The sequence below is a fragment of the Numenius arquata genome, chromosome 2 (assembly GCF_964106895.1).
Source record: "Numenius arquata chromosome 2, bNumArq3.hap1.1, whole genome shotgun sequence".
NCBI classification, from domain to species: domain Eukaryota; kingdom Metazoa; phylum Chordata; class Aves; order Charadriiformes; family Scolopacidae; genus Numenius; species Numenius arquata.
Window position 1 is genome coordinate 7,662,422 of NC_133577.1, and position 19,364 is coordinate 7,681,785.

At 40.3% G+C, this 19,364-nt stretch overlaps 1 protein-coding gene across 1 annotated transcript in view; it reads left to right on the forward strand.

Annotated features, from left to right (window-relative positions):
- ADGRG6 (adhesion G protein-coupled receptor G6) overlaps positions 1-19,364 on the forward strand; it is a 107,131-nt gene that overhangs the window by 32,345 nt on the left and 55,422 nt on the right. The window contains exons 2-4 of the mRNA XM_074168210.1: positions 5,484-5,825; positions 11,656-12,276; positions 17,631-17,699. Coding sequence (XP_074024311.1) covers positions 5,484-5,825; positions 11,656-12,276; positions 17,631-17,699 — 1,032 coding nt within the window. The remainder of the gene's footprint in view (positions 1-5,483; positions 5,826-11,655; positions 12,277-17,630; positions 17,700-19,364) is intronic.

Genomic DNA, 19,364 nt, shown 5'->3' on the forward strand with positions numbered 1-19,364 from the left:
CCAGCCCACCCACATCTTGGTGGTTTGGCCCTTCCTCTTGCTTGTCTGCAGGTGTGCCCATTGCTGACCTCATTCACCCGTCTATTTGCAGTCATAAATACATTTAACTTAATGTTTGGTCATATCTCTGTTATGGCATCCTTGAAATAGGAAAAAAAAAACAAAAACCAAACCCAACAATTAATTGCTTATTATAAAGCAAGACTTATTCCTGCCTGATGTTTATCAAAACAGATATTTTTTTCATGCTGCAACAGTAAATGATTGTAAAGTTTCACTTCTTTTTTGGGCTTTGCCACACACTTGCAAGTCCTTACATCATGTCACCTCCCCATGCTTCTCTCTTAGTTCAAAATGACTGTCCTTGTAAGTGCTACCTTTCCAAATGTAAGTAAAGTGCTTAAAGGTTCTCAGATGTCTACATGAAAGCAAATTACAATTAATTCTGTACTGCTTTTTTTTATGTCCATATTGCTTTGTGCCATTGCTAAGATTTATTTCAGGATATTTTCCTGTGAACATTGTGTTCTTTACAGGGGGAAGTAGAGTTAATTTTCACGCCAAAATGGAATCCAGGAGCCTTCTCTCTTACTTTTATGAGGGAGCCTTTTAATGGATTTTCAAAAAAAAAACCACCAGTAATGTTAATTCAACCCACACGGGCTATCATTGCGCTGCCTACGCAAGTGTAGTTATTTACACTTCTGTCAGGTGGTAAATGCTGTACAGAAGTGCAACTGGAAAAAGAAAAACCAAATGCAAGTGCAGACGTTTTCCCCCAGAGACCCTGTTTCCTTTGATCCTAACCTTCATAAACTTTAAGTCTTCAGGGCTGAAATCGGCAGTGTCCCAGGCTGGGTTGGTTTTGCTGTTTAAAGAAAAAATTCTTAGCCAAACAAAATTTGTTGTCCAGCATTTCTCCAAGGTTGGGTAAGTGCAGAAATGAAAGCAGCTGGAGAGACAGAAGTGAAAACCCATGCTTGAGGAAGAAGAGCAGAATATTATAGGACAAAAGATGAGGTTTTGGGGGGAAAACGATGACAACGGAGAGTAGAGAAGTGTGAGGAGCTAGAGGAAAATATGAATATTACCACAGATTTTGGAGTCAAGTGCTGGAATGTGTTAGTCATGTAAGAAGAAATCAAAAAAGAGAAGTACGAATGTATGGGATGAGGTTATATACAGAATGTTTCCTTCCCAAATCTGCAGTGCAGAGTTGCAGCTCTGCGTCTGACTGTGGTTCAGCTGCCCACAAATAGCTTGTGAAAGTCACTTTCAAATTGTGTATCTCAGTGCCTACAGGTGTCTTCATGAGTTCAAACGGTGGTATTCTGTGCTGAGGCTCTAAAGAGACAAAATTAGTAGATGGGACAAGCTGGGCAATTAATTTTATTCCATAGGATATGAGTTTTGCATGCGCGCATGTCTGTTTTATGGTGCAATCTTTAATGAGTCACATAGTGTTTCCCTCAGCCCCTTAGTTTTAGGACAGTCTTCAGATGATTCAGCATGATGTAGGAAAGACCAATATAGGGTACTTTCCTCTCCATAGAAATTGAAAGGTATATATGTGAAAGAGGCAGGAGACTCCCTAGAAGAGAGGGACCGGTCTCGTGGTTAGGAAAATTGGCAACCACAAGAATGGGATTCTATCCCTGCCTTTACCGATAAGTTCCTATTAAAGGTAGCCAAATTGCTTTGACCAAAATTTTCCATTGGCCACTAAGTACTCATTTTTGGATTTTCTACAGTGGGCCAGATTGGCAGACTGCTCTCCCAGCTGCAGTTTAAAGTCATAGATAGTGTGCTTTGGACATATAAAACCCTGTACAAATACTAAGTAGTTAAGGAAAATCAGTACTATCATCTCTTAGTTTAGGGTCCCAAAATCCATGGAAACTTTTGCCATTTTTGCCCATTACCTCCATGCCTAACCTTATCCTTATAAAATGGGCATGATATGAGGGGAAAAAGCCGTTTCCCCTACAGTTAATTCCTCTTCTGAAGTCAATTAACATTTGTGAATCACTTAGATAACTTTGGTGAAAGCTCCAGATGAATTTATTGGTTTTCCTTTTTAGTATAGTGTTAAATTGTCACACTAAATACTTAATTATTCTTTTATTATTGAAAGTATGAGCCCTGCAGGAAAAAAAAAGTTATTATGAAATGAAAACCATACCCATTCTCATGAATATTCTCATGATGGAGACAAATGAATTGCCCAGTGAAACTTTCAATTTAGGACATAGTGAAATCAAGTACTTAATTTCAACATACAGGGAGGGTGTTCATTTTGGTTTGGGGAGCAAAAGAGGGGGAGAAAAGGTGACGGCTTTTATTAGATGAAAGGTATTTAGAGAGTGAATTTCCTGTGGTCTAGGGTGATAAAGAATACTTGACAGGCAGATTCTGCGCATGTGAGGTTCCTGACCAAGAATATCATACCTACATTTTTTCCCCATTAAAATCAATAAAACATCTCAGATTGCTTGTAGAAATGTTTGTGGTGTGTATTGCAACAAGTATTCAGTATCCACAGTTCAGAACTGCCCTGGGCCAATGGGGTTGCAAAATATCTGTCAGTTTTGGCTGACAGCCTAAGGTTGCCACAGCAATTTTTCTCTTTAATGAGTAAAATAGGTGGTGTTTATAGAAAAAGAACTGTCTCATGAGAAGCTGTGCAAAAAGTTCCATTCAAAACCATTCTGTTTATATATAGTTTTGTTGTTTGTTTTCTTTTCTTTTTACTTACTACTGTGGACATTTGCATGAAAACAGGATATTTCTCCTTCAAATTGCAGTCATGGACAGAATAGCTGCTATGCCAAAATGGAGCCAACCCACTTCAAAAAAAGTAAACTATTTTCCTCACCAAATCTGTTTCTTCTGTGTATGTAAAGTTTTGAGCACTTATTTTCCTACCTAAATTTAGGGCCTGTCTTTTTTGCGTTAGTTCTGTAAAACCAACAAAACAATATGGATATAATAAAATGAGAATATGTTAGTGAAAAGATTAAATGAGTAAAAAAACCAGTAACATAAATAACATTTATGTTTTAGTGTTTACAGTGACAGCAGGGATAAAAGTATTTTTGTTATGTGTGCTGATGGGGGTTTTTTTGCACAGCTTAGAAACAATGATAAATACTCAAGAGAGAGAAAAATAGAAGAGCTGAGTCCTGTTTTGGCTGGTGGTGGTCAATAGAATTAATAAAGGCAGGCTTCTCTTTAGAATGTCTGTGTGTTTTTCTGATGGACAATTTGACATATCCAGTCTCGGGTTGAATGTAACATTCTACCAACTTTAGAGATACACTTTTATGGACAAGTGCTGTATTTTTTTCTTGTTCAGCAATATTTTATAATGCCCTTAAGATTTACTTTAGGGGTCCAAGGCTGAATGAGTGTACATTAAGACCTGTGTTCCTATATGTGTTTACATCACTTAACAGCTTAGTCCCTGGCTTCGGGTCCATCTGGGTGCACGGGGAAAGCTCTCAACTGCCCAGATAGCTCTGTGTCATTTATTTCTCTGCAGGAATGAGTAGGAGAGCGGGTGAGGCGTGCTGCTGCCAAATCCTCAGCCCCTGTAGCCCTCGTCCTAGCAATAAGGAAGGCAGGACCGTGAATCACCGAGCCTTCCAGCTGGAGGCAGCTCTGGCCGGAGCCGTCTTACGGCTGCCCTGCCCTGCAGAGTCTCACTTGCCCTGGACTAGGAGACCGCAGTGGCTTGTGGCTTAGAGCGAGCTTTTCCTGTTCCTCCTCCTCTCAATCTGGGGTGGTTCTCTGAAAACCCCTACCTATGTGCGCAAAATCCTCTGGACAAAGCTGTCATCTGTTTGTACAACTGCAGGATTTATAGTCACCGCACCAATAAGTAAATATTCCCTCTCAGGTTAATTAATGGAACAGCAGGGATTCAGGGCAGGTGAGCATAGCCCTCTGACTTATCAAGATTTGCAGAGAAATTCAGAGTGGACAGACTCCTGTTTGTACTGCACAGATCAAGTTTTCCAATGTCATGAGCACCACTTCTTCCCAAAGCTGCCTGCAAATCTTTCAGACAATCCTTTTTTTCTCATTTGAACAAATAAGCATCCCACTGCTCTTTTCTAACGTAACCAGCCTGTGTTTGTCTCTGAGAGCCCAATTAATTAATAGCCTTTTTATCTCTTTGGGGCCATATGAATTCATGATTTGCAAATAAAAATTATAAAAACTATAAAATACAACTCACCGTATATGTAAACTGCTTCTTTTTTGGCCATGTCACTTCACAGAGTCAGGGTCCATTTGCTTTGGCCGAATACCGTTTGAATGTGACCGAACAATATCAGGACCCAAACGGTGGAAAGAAATATCAAGGGTTCCGTGGAGGAGTTGTTGCATTTATTCCTGTTTTATATCTGCTCCGTATATAGTTTACACTTGACAACTTTTTCGGTTGCTTTTACCTTGGGCAACTAATAATGCATATTCACATTGTCCTATTTTTTTCATACTTGTAGTACTTGTTGCGGGATTGTGGCCTAATGAAATGTTTGCAAAGTAATTCAGCATAAATGTGCCAGTTGGTTATATTGGCGATATTCAGTTCCTACCCAGTTTGTTCAGTGCTGCTTTGGCAAGCTGTTACAGATCTTAGCAGCAGGCAGTTCACGGTAATTATATCATATAATACGTTAAGTAAATATATGATAAATGAGCAAACGTAAACCAAACAAGAAACACAACCCTGGGGACCAACTGGGCCTGAAATTCTCGTGGATAAGCACAGCAGGTGAGCAAAGGAGCACGAGGAATAGGGTAAGAATTTCTTAGAGCCTGACTGCCACAAATATGTCAATGGAGCTGAGTCAGCAGGGGAAGAGTACAGTAATTTGCTGTTGATTCAAAAGCCAGTAGCTCGCTGCTACCCTTCTGGGTGATGCGGAGAGCGTTTGCCGGAAATGCTGATGACTAACCTCCGAGAGCTCCCCAGAGCTGCCGCTGCTCCTGCCCCTCCTCAACCCATCTCTTGTGCCGCTGCATTCCGGGGACATTCCACTGGAAACAATAGCATGGCACAGAGCTGCTGGAACAGCCACCAGTCAGCATCGGATCAGCAGCCAAAAAATGTAAATGATACCAGGCATCTTTTTAGAAGTTGCAGTTTAAGAATTTGTTTGCCTTTCTAAATTAACAGACGTTGCTTTCGCCTTTGTCAGGTCAATACACATAGCAGATACATATTGTGTGCACAAATTTAGCAGTATAATTTATATTTCTGTTTGCAGGATTTCTTATATATAATACTATTTTTCTGTAGTATTCCTCCAGCATTTTCCCCACTAAAAACCAGGCTTTTTTCTGCCTTTCTTCCTCCCATCTCTGTTTATGTTCTTCTGTATAGAAATACATTTAGTTAATTGTGTTTAATTAATTTCCTGTTAAGTTATCTCTCTTCCTGACCTCCAGCCTTTCTCTGTTTTTATTGCCAGCTCATGGATGCTACGACTGTAGGATCGTGCTAACTGACCCCTCTGGAGTTTTCACTTCCCCGTGCTTCCCCAGTGATTATCCCAACAGCCAAGCGTGCAAGTGGATCATCCGAGCACCTCATGGATTCATCATACAGCTTACATTTATTGATTTTGACATTGAAGAAGCTCCGGGCTGCATTTATGACTCATTGACATTAGACAATGGAGAAAGTCCAATGAACCTTTGTGGCATCACTGCCAAAGGATTATCCTATAACTCAACTGGAAATGAAATGATCGTGTCATTTAAAAGTGACTTCAGTATCCAAAAGAAAGGTTTTAATGCCAGCTATGTACGAAGTAAGTAAAGCCAAAGCATTTCATCCCTCCTATAGATGTTTAGAAGGAAATGTCCTATAAGGGTTAGAACGACACTTCCTGAAGGAATCAAGTCCTTCATGAGAAGAGAAAGGATGGGAAGGCTGCAGGGTAAAACTACAGAGTTCTCTTGTATGTTTTTTTTAAACTAATTTATTTCCCTTTGGATGAAAATAAATTATTTTATTCTGGGACATGACATCAAGTGTGTTAGAAAAACTTTTCATATGCAAAGATTTTAGGCCTAACAGTGCTTCTCCCTGAAGATTTTATGCTGGAGGGTTTGGAAGCAGGACACCTGTCCTTCAGGTCAGCGTACCTGCAGAGGGACAGAGAAACCCAAAGGAGAACATGAGAAGGAAATTAGTCGAACCAGAAAAAAGGCCAGCCCGGACCTCTGGCCCAGTGAATGCCCAGCAGCGAGGATGAGTTTGTGCGGAAGGCAAAAATTCTCAGGGGTTCTTCTAGCCTCTAGAACAAGCTCCCAGGGATGACCTGGCATTGCAAAATAGCTACCTTTCGTTCCAGTACCTCGACCTTCCTTTCTCTCCCGTAAATGCATACCAATGCTTAAATTTTAAAAAGCTTAACAGCTGCAACAAAAAAAATAGACACTCATGCTTTTTCCTCCAGAAGAAAAGGGTACAAATAACATGTGATTGATGTTTGTTTTGTTGTTAAAAGCATTAATAAGAAGTCGCTTTCACATGACAGTAAAGGGCAGCGAGGTAACGAAGGGCATTAGGCTGATCACTTACGGGCCCTATGTGCTACTCACCTCTCATTCCACTTCAGGGTTATAGTTTGCAGTTGTATGCTCTTTTTGCTGAAGTCACACGCCTTAGAGTGAAGACTAGTGTTGCATTGAGCGTTTATATTACTGTAGCACACTTACTTTCTGTTGGTTGCCTGGCTGCGGTAGAAACACCGAGCAGGTTTTGCAGTTAGCTCTTTAGTCACAAGCACACCTTTCTCATGATTTTTAAAAAATATTTATTACACTTATCCTCTATTCTAAAATAACTGAGATAGTAACCCCCAGGTATAATAAGACAAAAGTAGTCCTGATTATGCCGGCAAAACTTGTGTGCAGTTCTGAAAAGAAAAAAGGTAACGTCATATCAGAGGAGCTAAAATTGCTTCTTTCTACTGAGGTCCTTTCATGCTGACAAAATGAATGCAGTAATAATTCGAGGAGCACTTGTTCTCTTCTGGAAGTGGAAGCAAATTTTCTGAAAGGTTTCTGTATTTGAAAATAGCAGCTCTTGCTGTGTTGTAAGAAGTTGTCAAATCAAGTGGATCATAAAAAATGATACGCAATCAGATTATGCAAAATGATATCTTTCTTTATTCCGCTTTAATATTTTAATGTTTAAAAGGTTGCCCAGGGAAGTTGTGGATGCCCCATCCCTGGAAGTGTTCAAGCCCAGGCTGGATGGGGCATTGAGCAACCTGGTCTGGTGGGAGGTGTCCCTGCCCATGGCAGGGGGGTTGGAACTGGATGATCTGTGAAGGTCCCTTCCAACTCTAACCATTCTGTAATTCCAAGTATGACTATAAGGGATAACTTACAAATGGAATTGAAAGATGCAATGTTTCCCTCAGATGTGCTCAATGAGGAGGAGAAGAAAGGTCTACAGACATAGAGAACCATTTGTGTATATGTACCCATAGGTAATGTACTTTTATGAAAGCAAAAATATTGCCTCCATGCCAAATTGAATAATACCTTATGTTTACAGATAGCACTCTTAAAAATAACATAGTGTTGGAAGTTATCCTTTATTTTTTAATAAGAAGATTATTCCCCAGTGTGAGTAAAGGTATCAGTGACCTTCACCAGTGACTTATACTTTAATGTTTCACATATGTGTATTAGTTCAGAAACTCTATGTTAAGGCTTGCTGTGAAGCATCTAGACTAAGGCTGCTGAATTTTGTTTCATTACTCCAAATCTGTAACTCTCATCTGACATCTTGATTTTGACCGTGGATGCCAGGTCAGTTGGCTGCATGCATGTAGGGCAAATTATAACTATATTCTGCTTATTGCCCACAGTTGTGCCTTTTCAGGGGGTTCAGAAGATACAGACAAAGATCATGGCAACGTTTAACCTGGCAATGGATACAGAAAAGGGGCTTGGTAAAGGGATGATAATGTACTGCTCTCCTTTCAAGTTATAAAAGCATGCAGGCTATAGGACATAATGCGTACACACAGTGAAGTTACGATGCATCTGTGTGGCAGATGTCAGTGCTATGCTCTTCTGTCCTTGCAAAGAGTTGCCAAAGCCATCAGAGAGATTGCACACCCCCTGACTTCAGGCCCCCAATGGAGTTTCAAAGCTCCTTTGTCATGCTCACGCCATTATTACTGCTGTGAATATGATACCTGAGCAAAATCATTAATTTCTCCCAGAGCAAGGGAAACAGTGTTATATTAATGTTTTATTTCATTTCTGAGAAATGAGAAATTTATTGTAAACAAGAAAGTTGAGTAGCTTGCTAAATTTTGAGTTTCACAAAGTAATGCAAAGTTGGAAAGTAAAGGGCCATTCAAAGACACAGGAACTTGCTATCTAGAAATAGCATTTAGAAAGACATTAATGTTACCTCCAAATATACAATATGTACACAAAACAAAATATACGCAGGGAAAGACAAATATAAGAGAGTGAGTTTTGGGATGGTATTAGCTGAGAATAGAACAGCTTTTGCGTGACTGCTCAGTTCTAAGAGTGGTTTCAAACTGAGTTTCACGGAGCACATCCTGTTATCCATAACAAGTTGGCCGCCCACACAAATGTTGACTTTCCTGGTTGTCACCTCCTGCAATACACCAACAGCAGATGGATGGGCCATATCCTCAGCTGCAGTAAATGAATGCAGCTTTGCTAGCCTTAAGGGAATCATCTCAATTTACACTGGCTGAAGAGCTGGCATGTTAAATGATTTTCTAGTAGTAGTTAACTATGTAAGTAATAGCTCTGCACTGGTGAGTAGAAGTCACTCAGTCACCAAAAGGAGAGGATGGACATCCAACAGACCTCTGTTAGTACAGAAATACTTGAGGAGACAGTGTCATGTAAAATTAGCACTCAGTTGAGTAGTACTCCAGCAGCCTGGATTAAAAGCACAATTCAGTGGGGTGGTAACAGAAAGCTCGCAAACAGATATTTGGTATGTAGACCACATTAAAGTTGATGCATCATCTTCCAGCATCAGTGAAATGGCAGATGAGAGCAGTGAAGCTGAGAACAGCAGAAGCCACCACTCAAGCACTGGGTGGTGAGAAGATCATCAACGGGCAGAAAAGCAGGTTTCCCTGCAAGGGATTGTAAAATACAGTCTAGGGTTCCTGGCTTGCTTATGTATAAAGGGTGTATGAGATGTGAGACAGCAAGCTGGAAGAAAGCTAGAGGCCCATAAAGCAACAGAGGGAGGCTTCGTGTCATCCCAGCGCTCCCGTAAATGCCGATGTGGATCTCGGAACAGCGAGCTGCCTGTTGCTGGTCGCTCCTACTGCATCCGGGCTGCCAAGACTTTTGTACGTTTTTCACGAGTAAACAGCAATGCATCCAAAAAAAACCCTGTTCATTGTAATCCAGTTATCTTCCTAACAGAAACAATTTAACATCATTCTGAATGTAGTCTAAGCATCTGGGTGAATATTCCAAGAATATATGTATATTCTTCCTCGGAGAATAACCAGTTTCTCCAGTACTAACATCTGAAATTCATCAGTATGATGACTGGCTGTGCAACAGTAATCAGGAAAGAGATCTGCACTTAATGTTGATGGCAGGATTCTGCTTTCTCCACATGGACAAAATACTTGTCAGTTTTGTCTTTTCACTGTACAGGGAAGCTGCCAGCGGTTAAATCTGTCAGACGAGTACAGCAAAGTTGAGTAGACTTGTTCAGTACCGTAGCTGTGTCCTCCCTCTTTATTTCTCTTCCTGTACTGTTTAAATGTGACCATATGGTCCATAACTCTCCTGACCACCCTAACACAGGCTGGATAGTGCTCATATAAATGAGCTTTCTTCTTTTTCAGGTCTTGAATCCTTATACTTCTTCTGGAGCACTTTCCATGTTACGTGAAGAAGCTTACAGTATAATTAACCCATGAAAAAAATGCCCCTATTTTCAATGGAGAGTTGAACCTATTTTCTATGTATAAAATTGTTACAACATACTTTTTCCCTTGGGAAGAAAAAAAACACCTACGAAGTAAACCCAGTAACTATAAAAGCCTGGTATTTTTCTCTCTTCCCTCCCATTCTCCCGTTGCTGGGTTAGTGGATAACGTGCAATGCTTTATGTTATTTTACTATATAATATATTGGTCAAATTATGTCCTTGTGTATATCCAAATATGGTAGTTTGGAGCTCAGTGTCTTTGCAAGCAGCTGGCAAAGGGAAATTGCAATACCACAGACTACACAGAATCTTTATACCCCATGTATCTGTGTCTCTTCCCGAGTGTAGCGTGACAGTCACCCTTCCCTCGCATGTCTCATCCTCTCATACCGAAAGTTTTGTATTGATTCCGAGAAGGGAACAGGTATAGTAATTAATGTATGTGTTGTGACATCATTTAAAAATCCCATAGGAGGCTAAAGATTAACTACTGTGGCGGTTATTCTTAAGGTCTAGCAAAAACCAGTTTCACTTCCAGCATATACACTGTGAAAATGTGTAAAAGAGGTAGCAGATGTTTGCTGGAGAAGTGGTCTGCCACAGAACTGTGGAACCAGCAGTAAAACCAAGGGCTGCTGCAATCTGGTGTCTTCGCGTGACTGATAACCCGAAATTTCTTTCTGCGGAGAAAGTTACTAGAAGAATTTTGCTGCCATAAATGTGCCAATAAAACTGAGCATATCGATGCTTTATATTGAAAAACAACGTTCTCCAAAGTAGAGTGAACAGAGTTGTCATTAATATCCTCATGGAGAAATAGCACATGTCACGTGATACTGTTTCTTGTATTTGGTGGCTGCCATTTTGCCAGTACAAATGAGGATACTTAATGATGATTAGAGACAGAGTAATTCTGTCCATGCCTAAATACCCTTACAGCTGTGCATATTTGCAAGAGGACTAGCCATTTCTAGATACTCGTGCAAAATCCAAAACTGCTGACCCAAATATTAGCAAATAGTGAACAGCTTGGATATAAATATTCATGAACGTACGTTTGCAGTATTCAACCAGAAGGCTGCTGAGGACAAAAATGAGAAGATGCCTAATGATTTGCAGAAACCCGTTAGCTGAATTCAGGATCAAAAGGCTTCAGTTTGGCAATGAATGTAATGAGGGCTTTCTTCTATTGCGATATTTAAAAGAAGCAAAGCCTGAACTTCATTGGTGTAATGCAGTCATGCAGACTAGTAATTAAAATAATATATCTTAGAAGCAAGTCTTACTGTGTTTTTTAAAATAACTGGTTTATTCCATTGCCTAATGCATCCTTACTAGATGAAGTAGTAGTAAATTTTATAAAGTGAGCTGAGGCAGTGTTGGAAGTTAGTAGGTAATATGTCCTAATATTGCTCTTAATGCAACTTGAGGGGTTGTTAACTGTGTGTAGCGCAGCATTCTCCAAGCCATTGAAAAGGAACTCTGTGTATTCCCAACTGAGTGTACTCCCAAAGCCAAATTCCCCTTCATGTGTGCTATTGGTGTATTACAGTGATAGAAACCATCTGATGAATGTTTGATTTAATGAATGTTACTCTAACCCCTGCTTTTTTTTTTCTGTATAATAAAGTTGGGGTTTTGTTAATTTATTTATCTACTCTTTGTTCTAGTCGCCGTGTCTCTGAGGAATCAGAAAGTCATCATTCCCCAGGTCCCCGATGTTGATGCTGTGTCCGTGGCGGAGACCGTCTCGGTGCCGGAGCTCAGCCAGTTCACACTGTGCTTTGAAGCAACCAAGGGCAGCAGCGAGGACAACGACGACTGGAAAGTTTTCTCCTACACTGATGCGTTTTCGAAAGAATCCTTCAGCTTCGGGAAGACCACAAAAGGCCATTTTCTGTCCATCTCAGGCATGCAGTGCATCCTTGAGAACGCATTGCCCCGAAACGCAGAGTTTTTCACAGGAACCTTTCAACAACTCTGCATCGTAGGGGATAGCTTCTCGGGCAGTATAGGTGTATATGCCAAAAACACCTATCATACAGTGTACTGTCAAGATATCTTTGGCAAAGTTATCCCTGGAAACGGGAGGCTGGTGCTGGGCTCTAACAGCAATGAAGTGAGCTCTCTAAATGGGGACATTTACAACTTCCGCCTCTGGAATTTCACCATGAATGCGCAAACACTGGCCAACCTCAGCTGCGATGTGAAAGGGAACATTGTAGACTGGGAAAATGAATTCTGGAGTATTCCAACTTCAGCACTGAAAGCAGAAAACAATTTGAGTTGTGGTGAGTCGGCCTTGCCAAATCTTTTTTGCTTGTTTTCCCCCCACACTTCTGCATTGTGCTGAACATATCGTATACCAGCACAGGGGAAAAAAAAAAAAAAGAGAGTTCCTGTGAAAGACAAACAGCTAGGTCTTACCTTTCTTAGGCTTTAGCTCAACTCTTATCATACACAAAGGCTTTGAAAGGGTATAGAGTTGATTCCCTAAAGGAAAAGGACAAGTCCCCGAAGTGTATTGGGTTGCTGCTTGGAATGATCTGAGCTCTTCCTAAACAGTTTGTTGGTTGGCCTTCTACTCCTTCGAAATGGGGATAACAGGCAAGTATCTCCTAACCTCATGTAAGATTAGAGTGGTCTCTGGAGGAAAAAATGTGTGTTAACTAACCATTTAGTAAGTGTTTTTGTACTTGCCCTTTGGCTACCTGGAAGGAGCACTTGCTAGTCCTGTGCTGTGTGTGCAGAGCCAGCAAAAGCCGTGACAAAACAACAATGTGTATGAGACAGAAAAGTACAAGAGAAGATTAAATTAGAGGAGGCTGACAGGGAGGAGGCGGAGTTTTAGATCAAAATCATGAGGTTTTATCTTCCTGATGACATATTATCAGTCCTTCTTTTAAATGGTAATTACTCAAGGTCTTTCTCCTTGTAGATTACTCCAGAAGATAAATTTCAGTATACAAATAGCCTATTTTCCTTTCATGGCTCAGACCCTTCATTCTCATAAGTGCCCAGGTGTACAGGTGTAATTTTTATATATGTATATGTTATTACAGCTGGTTCACAATTTTCTACTGGAACAGTTTTTTCCAGATAAAAAAAAAAAATTCAAACCTGAATAGTCTTTGTGACTTTGGACCAGTATTTTTTTTTTTTTTTTTTTAAAAAGAATGTTTTGGTTAGTAACAGCTTTAGAGATATTTGGATAATTATAAAATGCATACGGGAAAATTTGAATCATGGCCAGTGGTAGACTATACATGTACATACGGTGCTTGTGAAAATCAACTGCTATCACACGCCAGGTCCACAGAGTTTGAGCCCTCCTATTGTAATAAATACACATTTGTTTAAACAAAAAAAAAGAAAAAAGAAAAAAACCCCAAAAAGTTAAAGTAAACAGCAACAAATATTGGCTATTTCTGAACCACGTGGGGTCTTTTCATATCTGTTGTTGTCCTCTCCAGGTTTGCCTTCTTGCTTCTCTGACACCTCACTACTTATTAGTTTAATCATAGTTTATATAGTGTCAATATAAGCATCTCCTGACAAAGCATCTGTCAGCGCTCTGAGAATCTTTAGCTTAAACCAGAAGCTGGCATCATTAAGGCGTGCTAGTTTCTGTATCTAATAGCTCATGAGGGATTAAGGTGGCTAAAAAAAAAAACATCCTGCTTGCTTTAGTTCAGTCTAACCAACGCGTGAAGTACTCATTCACAGCTAGACACTGGGGCAGCTCTCAGCATGCCTCTGCTAACAAAATTTAAGCAACACCTCTATAAAAACATGAGCAACTGGGTGCCTTCACCCCTCTACCAAAACAAAGAAAAGGCTGATCTATACATAGACTGTGACTGGCGAAGGTGTTCTGGACAAAAAAGTTGTTGTTTTTCCATCAGTACGAAATGATCTGGTAGAAAATAACTTCTCCAAAAATCTTACTCCTCTTACACCATTATACAGTGAAGATTACCACAACACTTTTACTAAACAACCTACCAAGACCTCTGTAAACGTTGCGGTCTCATTTAATTTTGACTGGAGTTACCGGTCCTGTCCTTCTTTCTCTTCAAGACTGCACAGTCCCGTGACACAAATGTAATATCACAGCTGTGGTCATAGAAACAGTGCACGTATTTTCATTCCACAGCTTTATTCCTTGGAATGTCATTGTTGAGCAGTTTCCTTACAGCAGAACATTATTTTAGGAAACATGTATTAGCGTTCTCGGGTTAGGCCCAGGTGTCTATACAAGCCGCTTCAAGTGTACCCATACATGAGCACTGTTATTTCCTCTACCTAAGCCTATGAGAAAACTAAGTCACTAGTCAGTCTTTTTCCTTTGAAGACGTTAAATCACTCCCTATGATACAGGCTTTCCTGAACCAGAGTATTTCCTAAAAGAAAATACTGAGTGCAGCGCCGTTTCAAAAATGGTTACTAACCCCAGAGATGGAATTGTTAGAATTTTTTTCCCTTCATCTTCTTGAATAAAAGCCTTCATTGTAAGCCCAGCCTTCAACAGGAGAGTTGATGAGTCAGGCTATCAACCATGAATAAACCACTGACAGTGAGGAGATGACTGTAACTGATTAGGCTTCATTTAGCAGCAATGGAAGGATTTATGCAGAAAAGAGTTTTTCACACAGCTCCAATAATGCCTCCCCAGGAAGCGGCATGTAACTTGAAAAAAAACCACTAAACCAAGCATTTAGCAGTGATCTCCACATATCTGTGCCTGCATAGTGCTTACATTCTTCAAGGGGTATTATTTTCATGGGGTTTTCAGACAAAGCTTTTACAAGTAAATTTACAGAGCATAAAAACACTGGCAAGTTGTTCCAGATAATCTTTTCATAAGTTTTACCTTCTCCTGGTTTATTCCTTAGACTAATGTTTTCACAGCTGTGCAATCATGGTGGGGTGTTTCTGGAAGACTTGACGGAATTCTGTTTTTATTGCCGTACCTTCGCACGGCTTGCATTTAAAGGTGTATGTACGCAGCCTGGGTATCCGGACTAATTTTAAAACAAGTAGGGAAAACGGCTAGGTAACGATAGCCGTGTCGCACCACCAGTTCAGAGCTGAGTGCAGGCAAACGGAGGAGCATTTAATCAACTTCTGGTACTTGATTTTGGAGCCTGCACTGACTGTGCCTATAGCAGGATATGATTTACTCAGTTTAAGGGTAACGTGGCTGCACGTCTGTCCATGCCTGCAATTGCATTTGCTTTGTGTACACCTCCTTCATTCCCAAAGACCAGAGGAATTCTTAATTTCGCTGTCAGATTTACCTCAGGGTGGGATCTGTCTGCCTTAGGCAGCTGAATGATGTTTCAGGCTGAGCTAATTGCCCTCAGCGCTGTTTATGAATAGTGGGATGAAAAAGGCTGTTCCAAAGGTCAGTGCATCTCATGCTGGAGAAGATGTCTCAGTGAAGTCAGAAGTTTTTGCTGTAGGAGTGCCTGTTCCTGTCCACTGACTGTAAAGAAAGCCTGGCGTGACGAGCAGATACAGATGTCTGAGTTTTAGACATCTGAAGTGGGTGAGATATATCACCCGAAGTGTCCGTAATACAGGTCCATATCTGCTGTTCATGTTCGTGACCACGACACCTGACTTCATGAAGTAGCTTATGCCAGGTATCTGTTTGCATCCATATAATTACATTTTCTTTGGTGGACACTGAGGGAAAGTCTAGTCTGGCCAGAATTCAACCCAATTAAAAATCAAAAAAAAGTTTATTGAATATATTCACTGAAAATATTCCTCTTTGGAGCATACAGTCTTCTGACTTAAGTGTTTTCTAAAGTTGGATTGGATTTTTTTTTTTAGTTTCACCAAAGAAAATCACAATCTTTTTTTAAAAACTCACTGAAGAAAATATGAAGGTCCACAGATTTTCCAAGCCAACTTTCAGGTGATCTTTCCATGATACAGAACCAAGAGGAGATAACTTACAGCAGGTTTTGATATTGGCTGTTTAATATTAGCAAACATATTTTGGGGGGAAAAAAAATCTCATGCAGGAGGTAGTACATTCACTTAGGACATCCTTCCTGGAGTTCATAGGAAGTATACCAAGGAAGTGAATTTTCCTGTATGTCTTAATCTATTTGAGAAAAAAAAAATGCTGAGCTTTAATACTTGTTGAGGATCACATGTATTGAGTTCTGCCCTATTTTTGTCGGCAATGCGTGTAGTGGTATCTGTGGTGTGACATGATTTCTGTGTCGAGGCCCCACGCTTGGTCTGTTCTTGCATCACAGGAAATGTTTTCCTAGCTATCTTTATGAGCTGCTGGGTGGTAGCTCTTTAATTTTATGGAAGGATACACAGTTTCATGAGAGAGCCTCATTGAGTCTGTATGATTCCTAAGTTGGAAAGCAAAAGCCAAAAGGGCAGTGCTCCCAGTAGGTTGAGATTATGCCATGCTCTATGGCCCTGTTATTTTCAATACAGCGTGCAAAAGCAGCTGTATCTGCAGCTGAACCACTGGGATACCTGAAGTGTAATTAATGCCGTTTCAGCAGTTCTTTTTCTGTAGCCATTCTTATATGGCCCTGTTTTTGTCTCCAGATCATCAAAGTGTGTGCGTGTCGTTATGAATAATTCAGCAGAGATACAGACTTAAAACATTATCTGCTTATAAATCATGCATACCAGAATATTAATCACGCCCACGCCCTGGGCAGAGGAACAAGTTTAATCACCTTTAATCTGGCTGGTGTCTGTCACAGGCAGATTACTCAGAGAAGCGTGCGGCGGGTAACCTGTCCTACAGCAGTGGAGCCTGGTTGCTTCTAAGGCACGGGTTGTTGCTCATGAAGATTGCATAAATCCTATGGCCACACTGACCCCTCCGCTGAAAGCCATTTCACGCAAGCTGCATTCACTGAATGCGATGTTATTTAGCTGGAGCGTGTCCAGAGGAGAGCCACCAAGCTGGTGATGGGTCTAGAGAACAAGTCATATGAGGAGAGGCTGAGGGAACTGGGCATGTTTAGTTTGGAGAAGAGGAAGCTGAGGGGAGAACTCATTGCCCTCTACAACTACCTGAAAGGAGGGTGTAGAGAGGTGGGTATTGGGCTCTTCTCCCAAGGGAATAATGACAGGACCAGAGGAAATGGTCTGAAGTTGCAGCAGAGGAGGATTAGATTAGATATTAGGAAGAATTACTTTACTGAGAGGATGGTCAGGCACTGGAACGGCCTGCCCAGGGAGGTGGTGGAGTCACCATCCCTGGAGGTATTTAAGAAACGTGTAGATGTGGCACTTCAGGACGTGCTGTAGTGCCCGTGACTGTCGGGTTGGGTTTTTTTGCATGTATGTGTGTATGGTTGGACTTGATGATCTCAAAGGTCCCTTCCAACCATGAAGATTCTGTGATTCTCTGGAAGCTGAGGGAGGGTACATCAGCGATGGTAACTTGCAAGTCAGCAGGGTTTTCATGGATCCTTCGACCGCAACAGAAGATAAAAGGCACTTAAGTCTTAAAGGCAAATGGCAATATCAGCTTTGCCACTGAGAAAAATTAGGAAGAGACTGCGTCACTGCAGGATATAATATATTTTGAGACATGATAGTTTCATGCCCAGTAGCCAAACCTTTCTAATTATTTTACTTTCTTTTTCTAAAGGCTCATACCTAATTCCCTCTTCTACAATTGAACCGACCAGTTGTGCAAACCTGGGAAGCCTTTGCCAAGGTAAGAAGCCCAGGTCATTTTCACAGTTTCATCTTTGGGAAACCTTTATTTTCCTTGGGTTTTTTATTCCATTTCTTTTTTATTATTGTCTCTAAAAGGGTGAATTGCAATAAAAAATAGCAAAGAAAGGAATTCTTTAGTCTCATCGAGTGTGTGGGTGTCCTTGTACATACAATATGTGGAAAAAATGTGATCTCTCCCTTGATAATACATTTTCCAAATAGTCTCCATTATATCAAAACTGAATTAATCGACTGCTTTCATTTCTTTCTCCATCTCTTCTCCTCCTGCACATTTTGACAGTAAAATATTAACCAGCGTAAGAAGTAGGTACATCTGTTAATAAAAAATGAGAAAGTGTAAATAAAGGAATTGACTATTATTCATTTTTTCCAATAAGCCATTTTGAGGCTAGATACTTTGAGATTAGCAGGTAAAAATTTAACATTAAGCTATAAAATCCAGCAGCTATTAGTCAATGAAACATTTGTTAGAGCCCTTAGTGATGGTTTAATAGTGTAAAAATCACCACATATAAGAATTCATTAGGTGTCTTTAAAGGTCAGCTCAGCTGAATGCAAGGAATAGGTGAGCTCTAAAGATTTCCATGCCATGTGAATTGTTGGACAAGCAAGGACAGTTAATTTGTTCTGCTCTGCTGAGAGGCTGAAGTTCTATAAAAATGCTTGACATGAACAACATCAGCCCATTTCTACAATACCTTCATGAACACAGACCTCCTAATGAGGTGGCATGCTATGTTAAACTTTAATCACAGCAGCAGCTGCACCAAAAATAATGTCTAACCCTGTAACCCTTTTTACGCTGAATAGTGGAAGAAAGAGTTAGGAGAGAATAAAATGTAAAAGGGGAGGAGGAAGTCTCAGAACTCTTTCAAAACTGACATGTACAAGTAAATCAGATTTAGCTTAAAAACAAAAAGGAAAATGCTCCCTGCTTGGGAAACCAGTAAGAGAACTATGTCAGTCTTCAGTGTGCTTCTCCCAGATTTTCCTGAAGTAAATTTGTTTCAGGTTCTTGGAACATATTGTACTGGTCTCCACAGGGAAAGTGAAATGCCAGTTATGTCCATAATCAGATTTCAAAGAGTAATTTTTAGGTATCATATTCACAAAGCACAGTGTGATCTGAATACTACGACTTGAGTACCTTAGGTTAATGTGACAGGCACAGTTACCCATTATTAGTCTTTTTATATGTAAAGGGTAATACAGCCACCATATATAGAACTTTGAGTATTCTCTTGGAAGAAGTCTGAGCATTTTCCTCTACCAAAATGGTACGGTGTGAGAGAGAATATCTTTCATTAGGTCAGCTAATATGGTTGCAGAAATGCACATGCTTTCAGCGAAACAAACCTGCGTTTCTAAAAGCCTCATCCTTTTTTCCAGCTTTATTAACTTGTTTAGTAGAAGATACTGCCTCTTATAAAAGATGCTACCTTTCAAACTTGCCTTTCTTAACTTCTTAGACCATCACATCTTCAATAAACACTATGAGTACTTTCACGAAGGTAATACTCTTTCCTTCTCTGAAATGTGTTTGGCAAAGTGTCACTGGCGTTCTGTGTTTGTCACTCTGGAAGTGGCAGATCAGATTTACTCTGTTCATCATCATCACCATTTTGTAATAATGAAAATCATA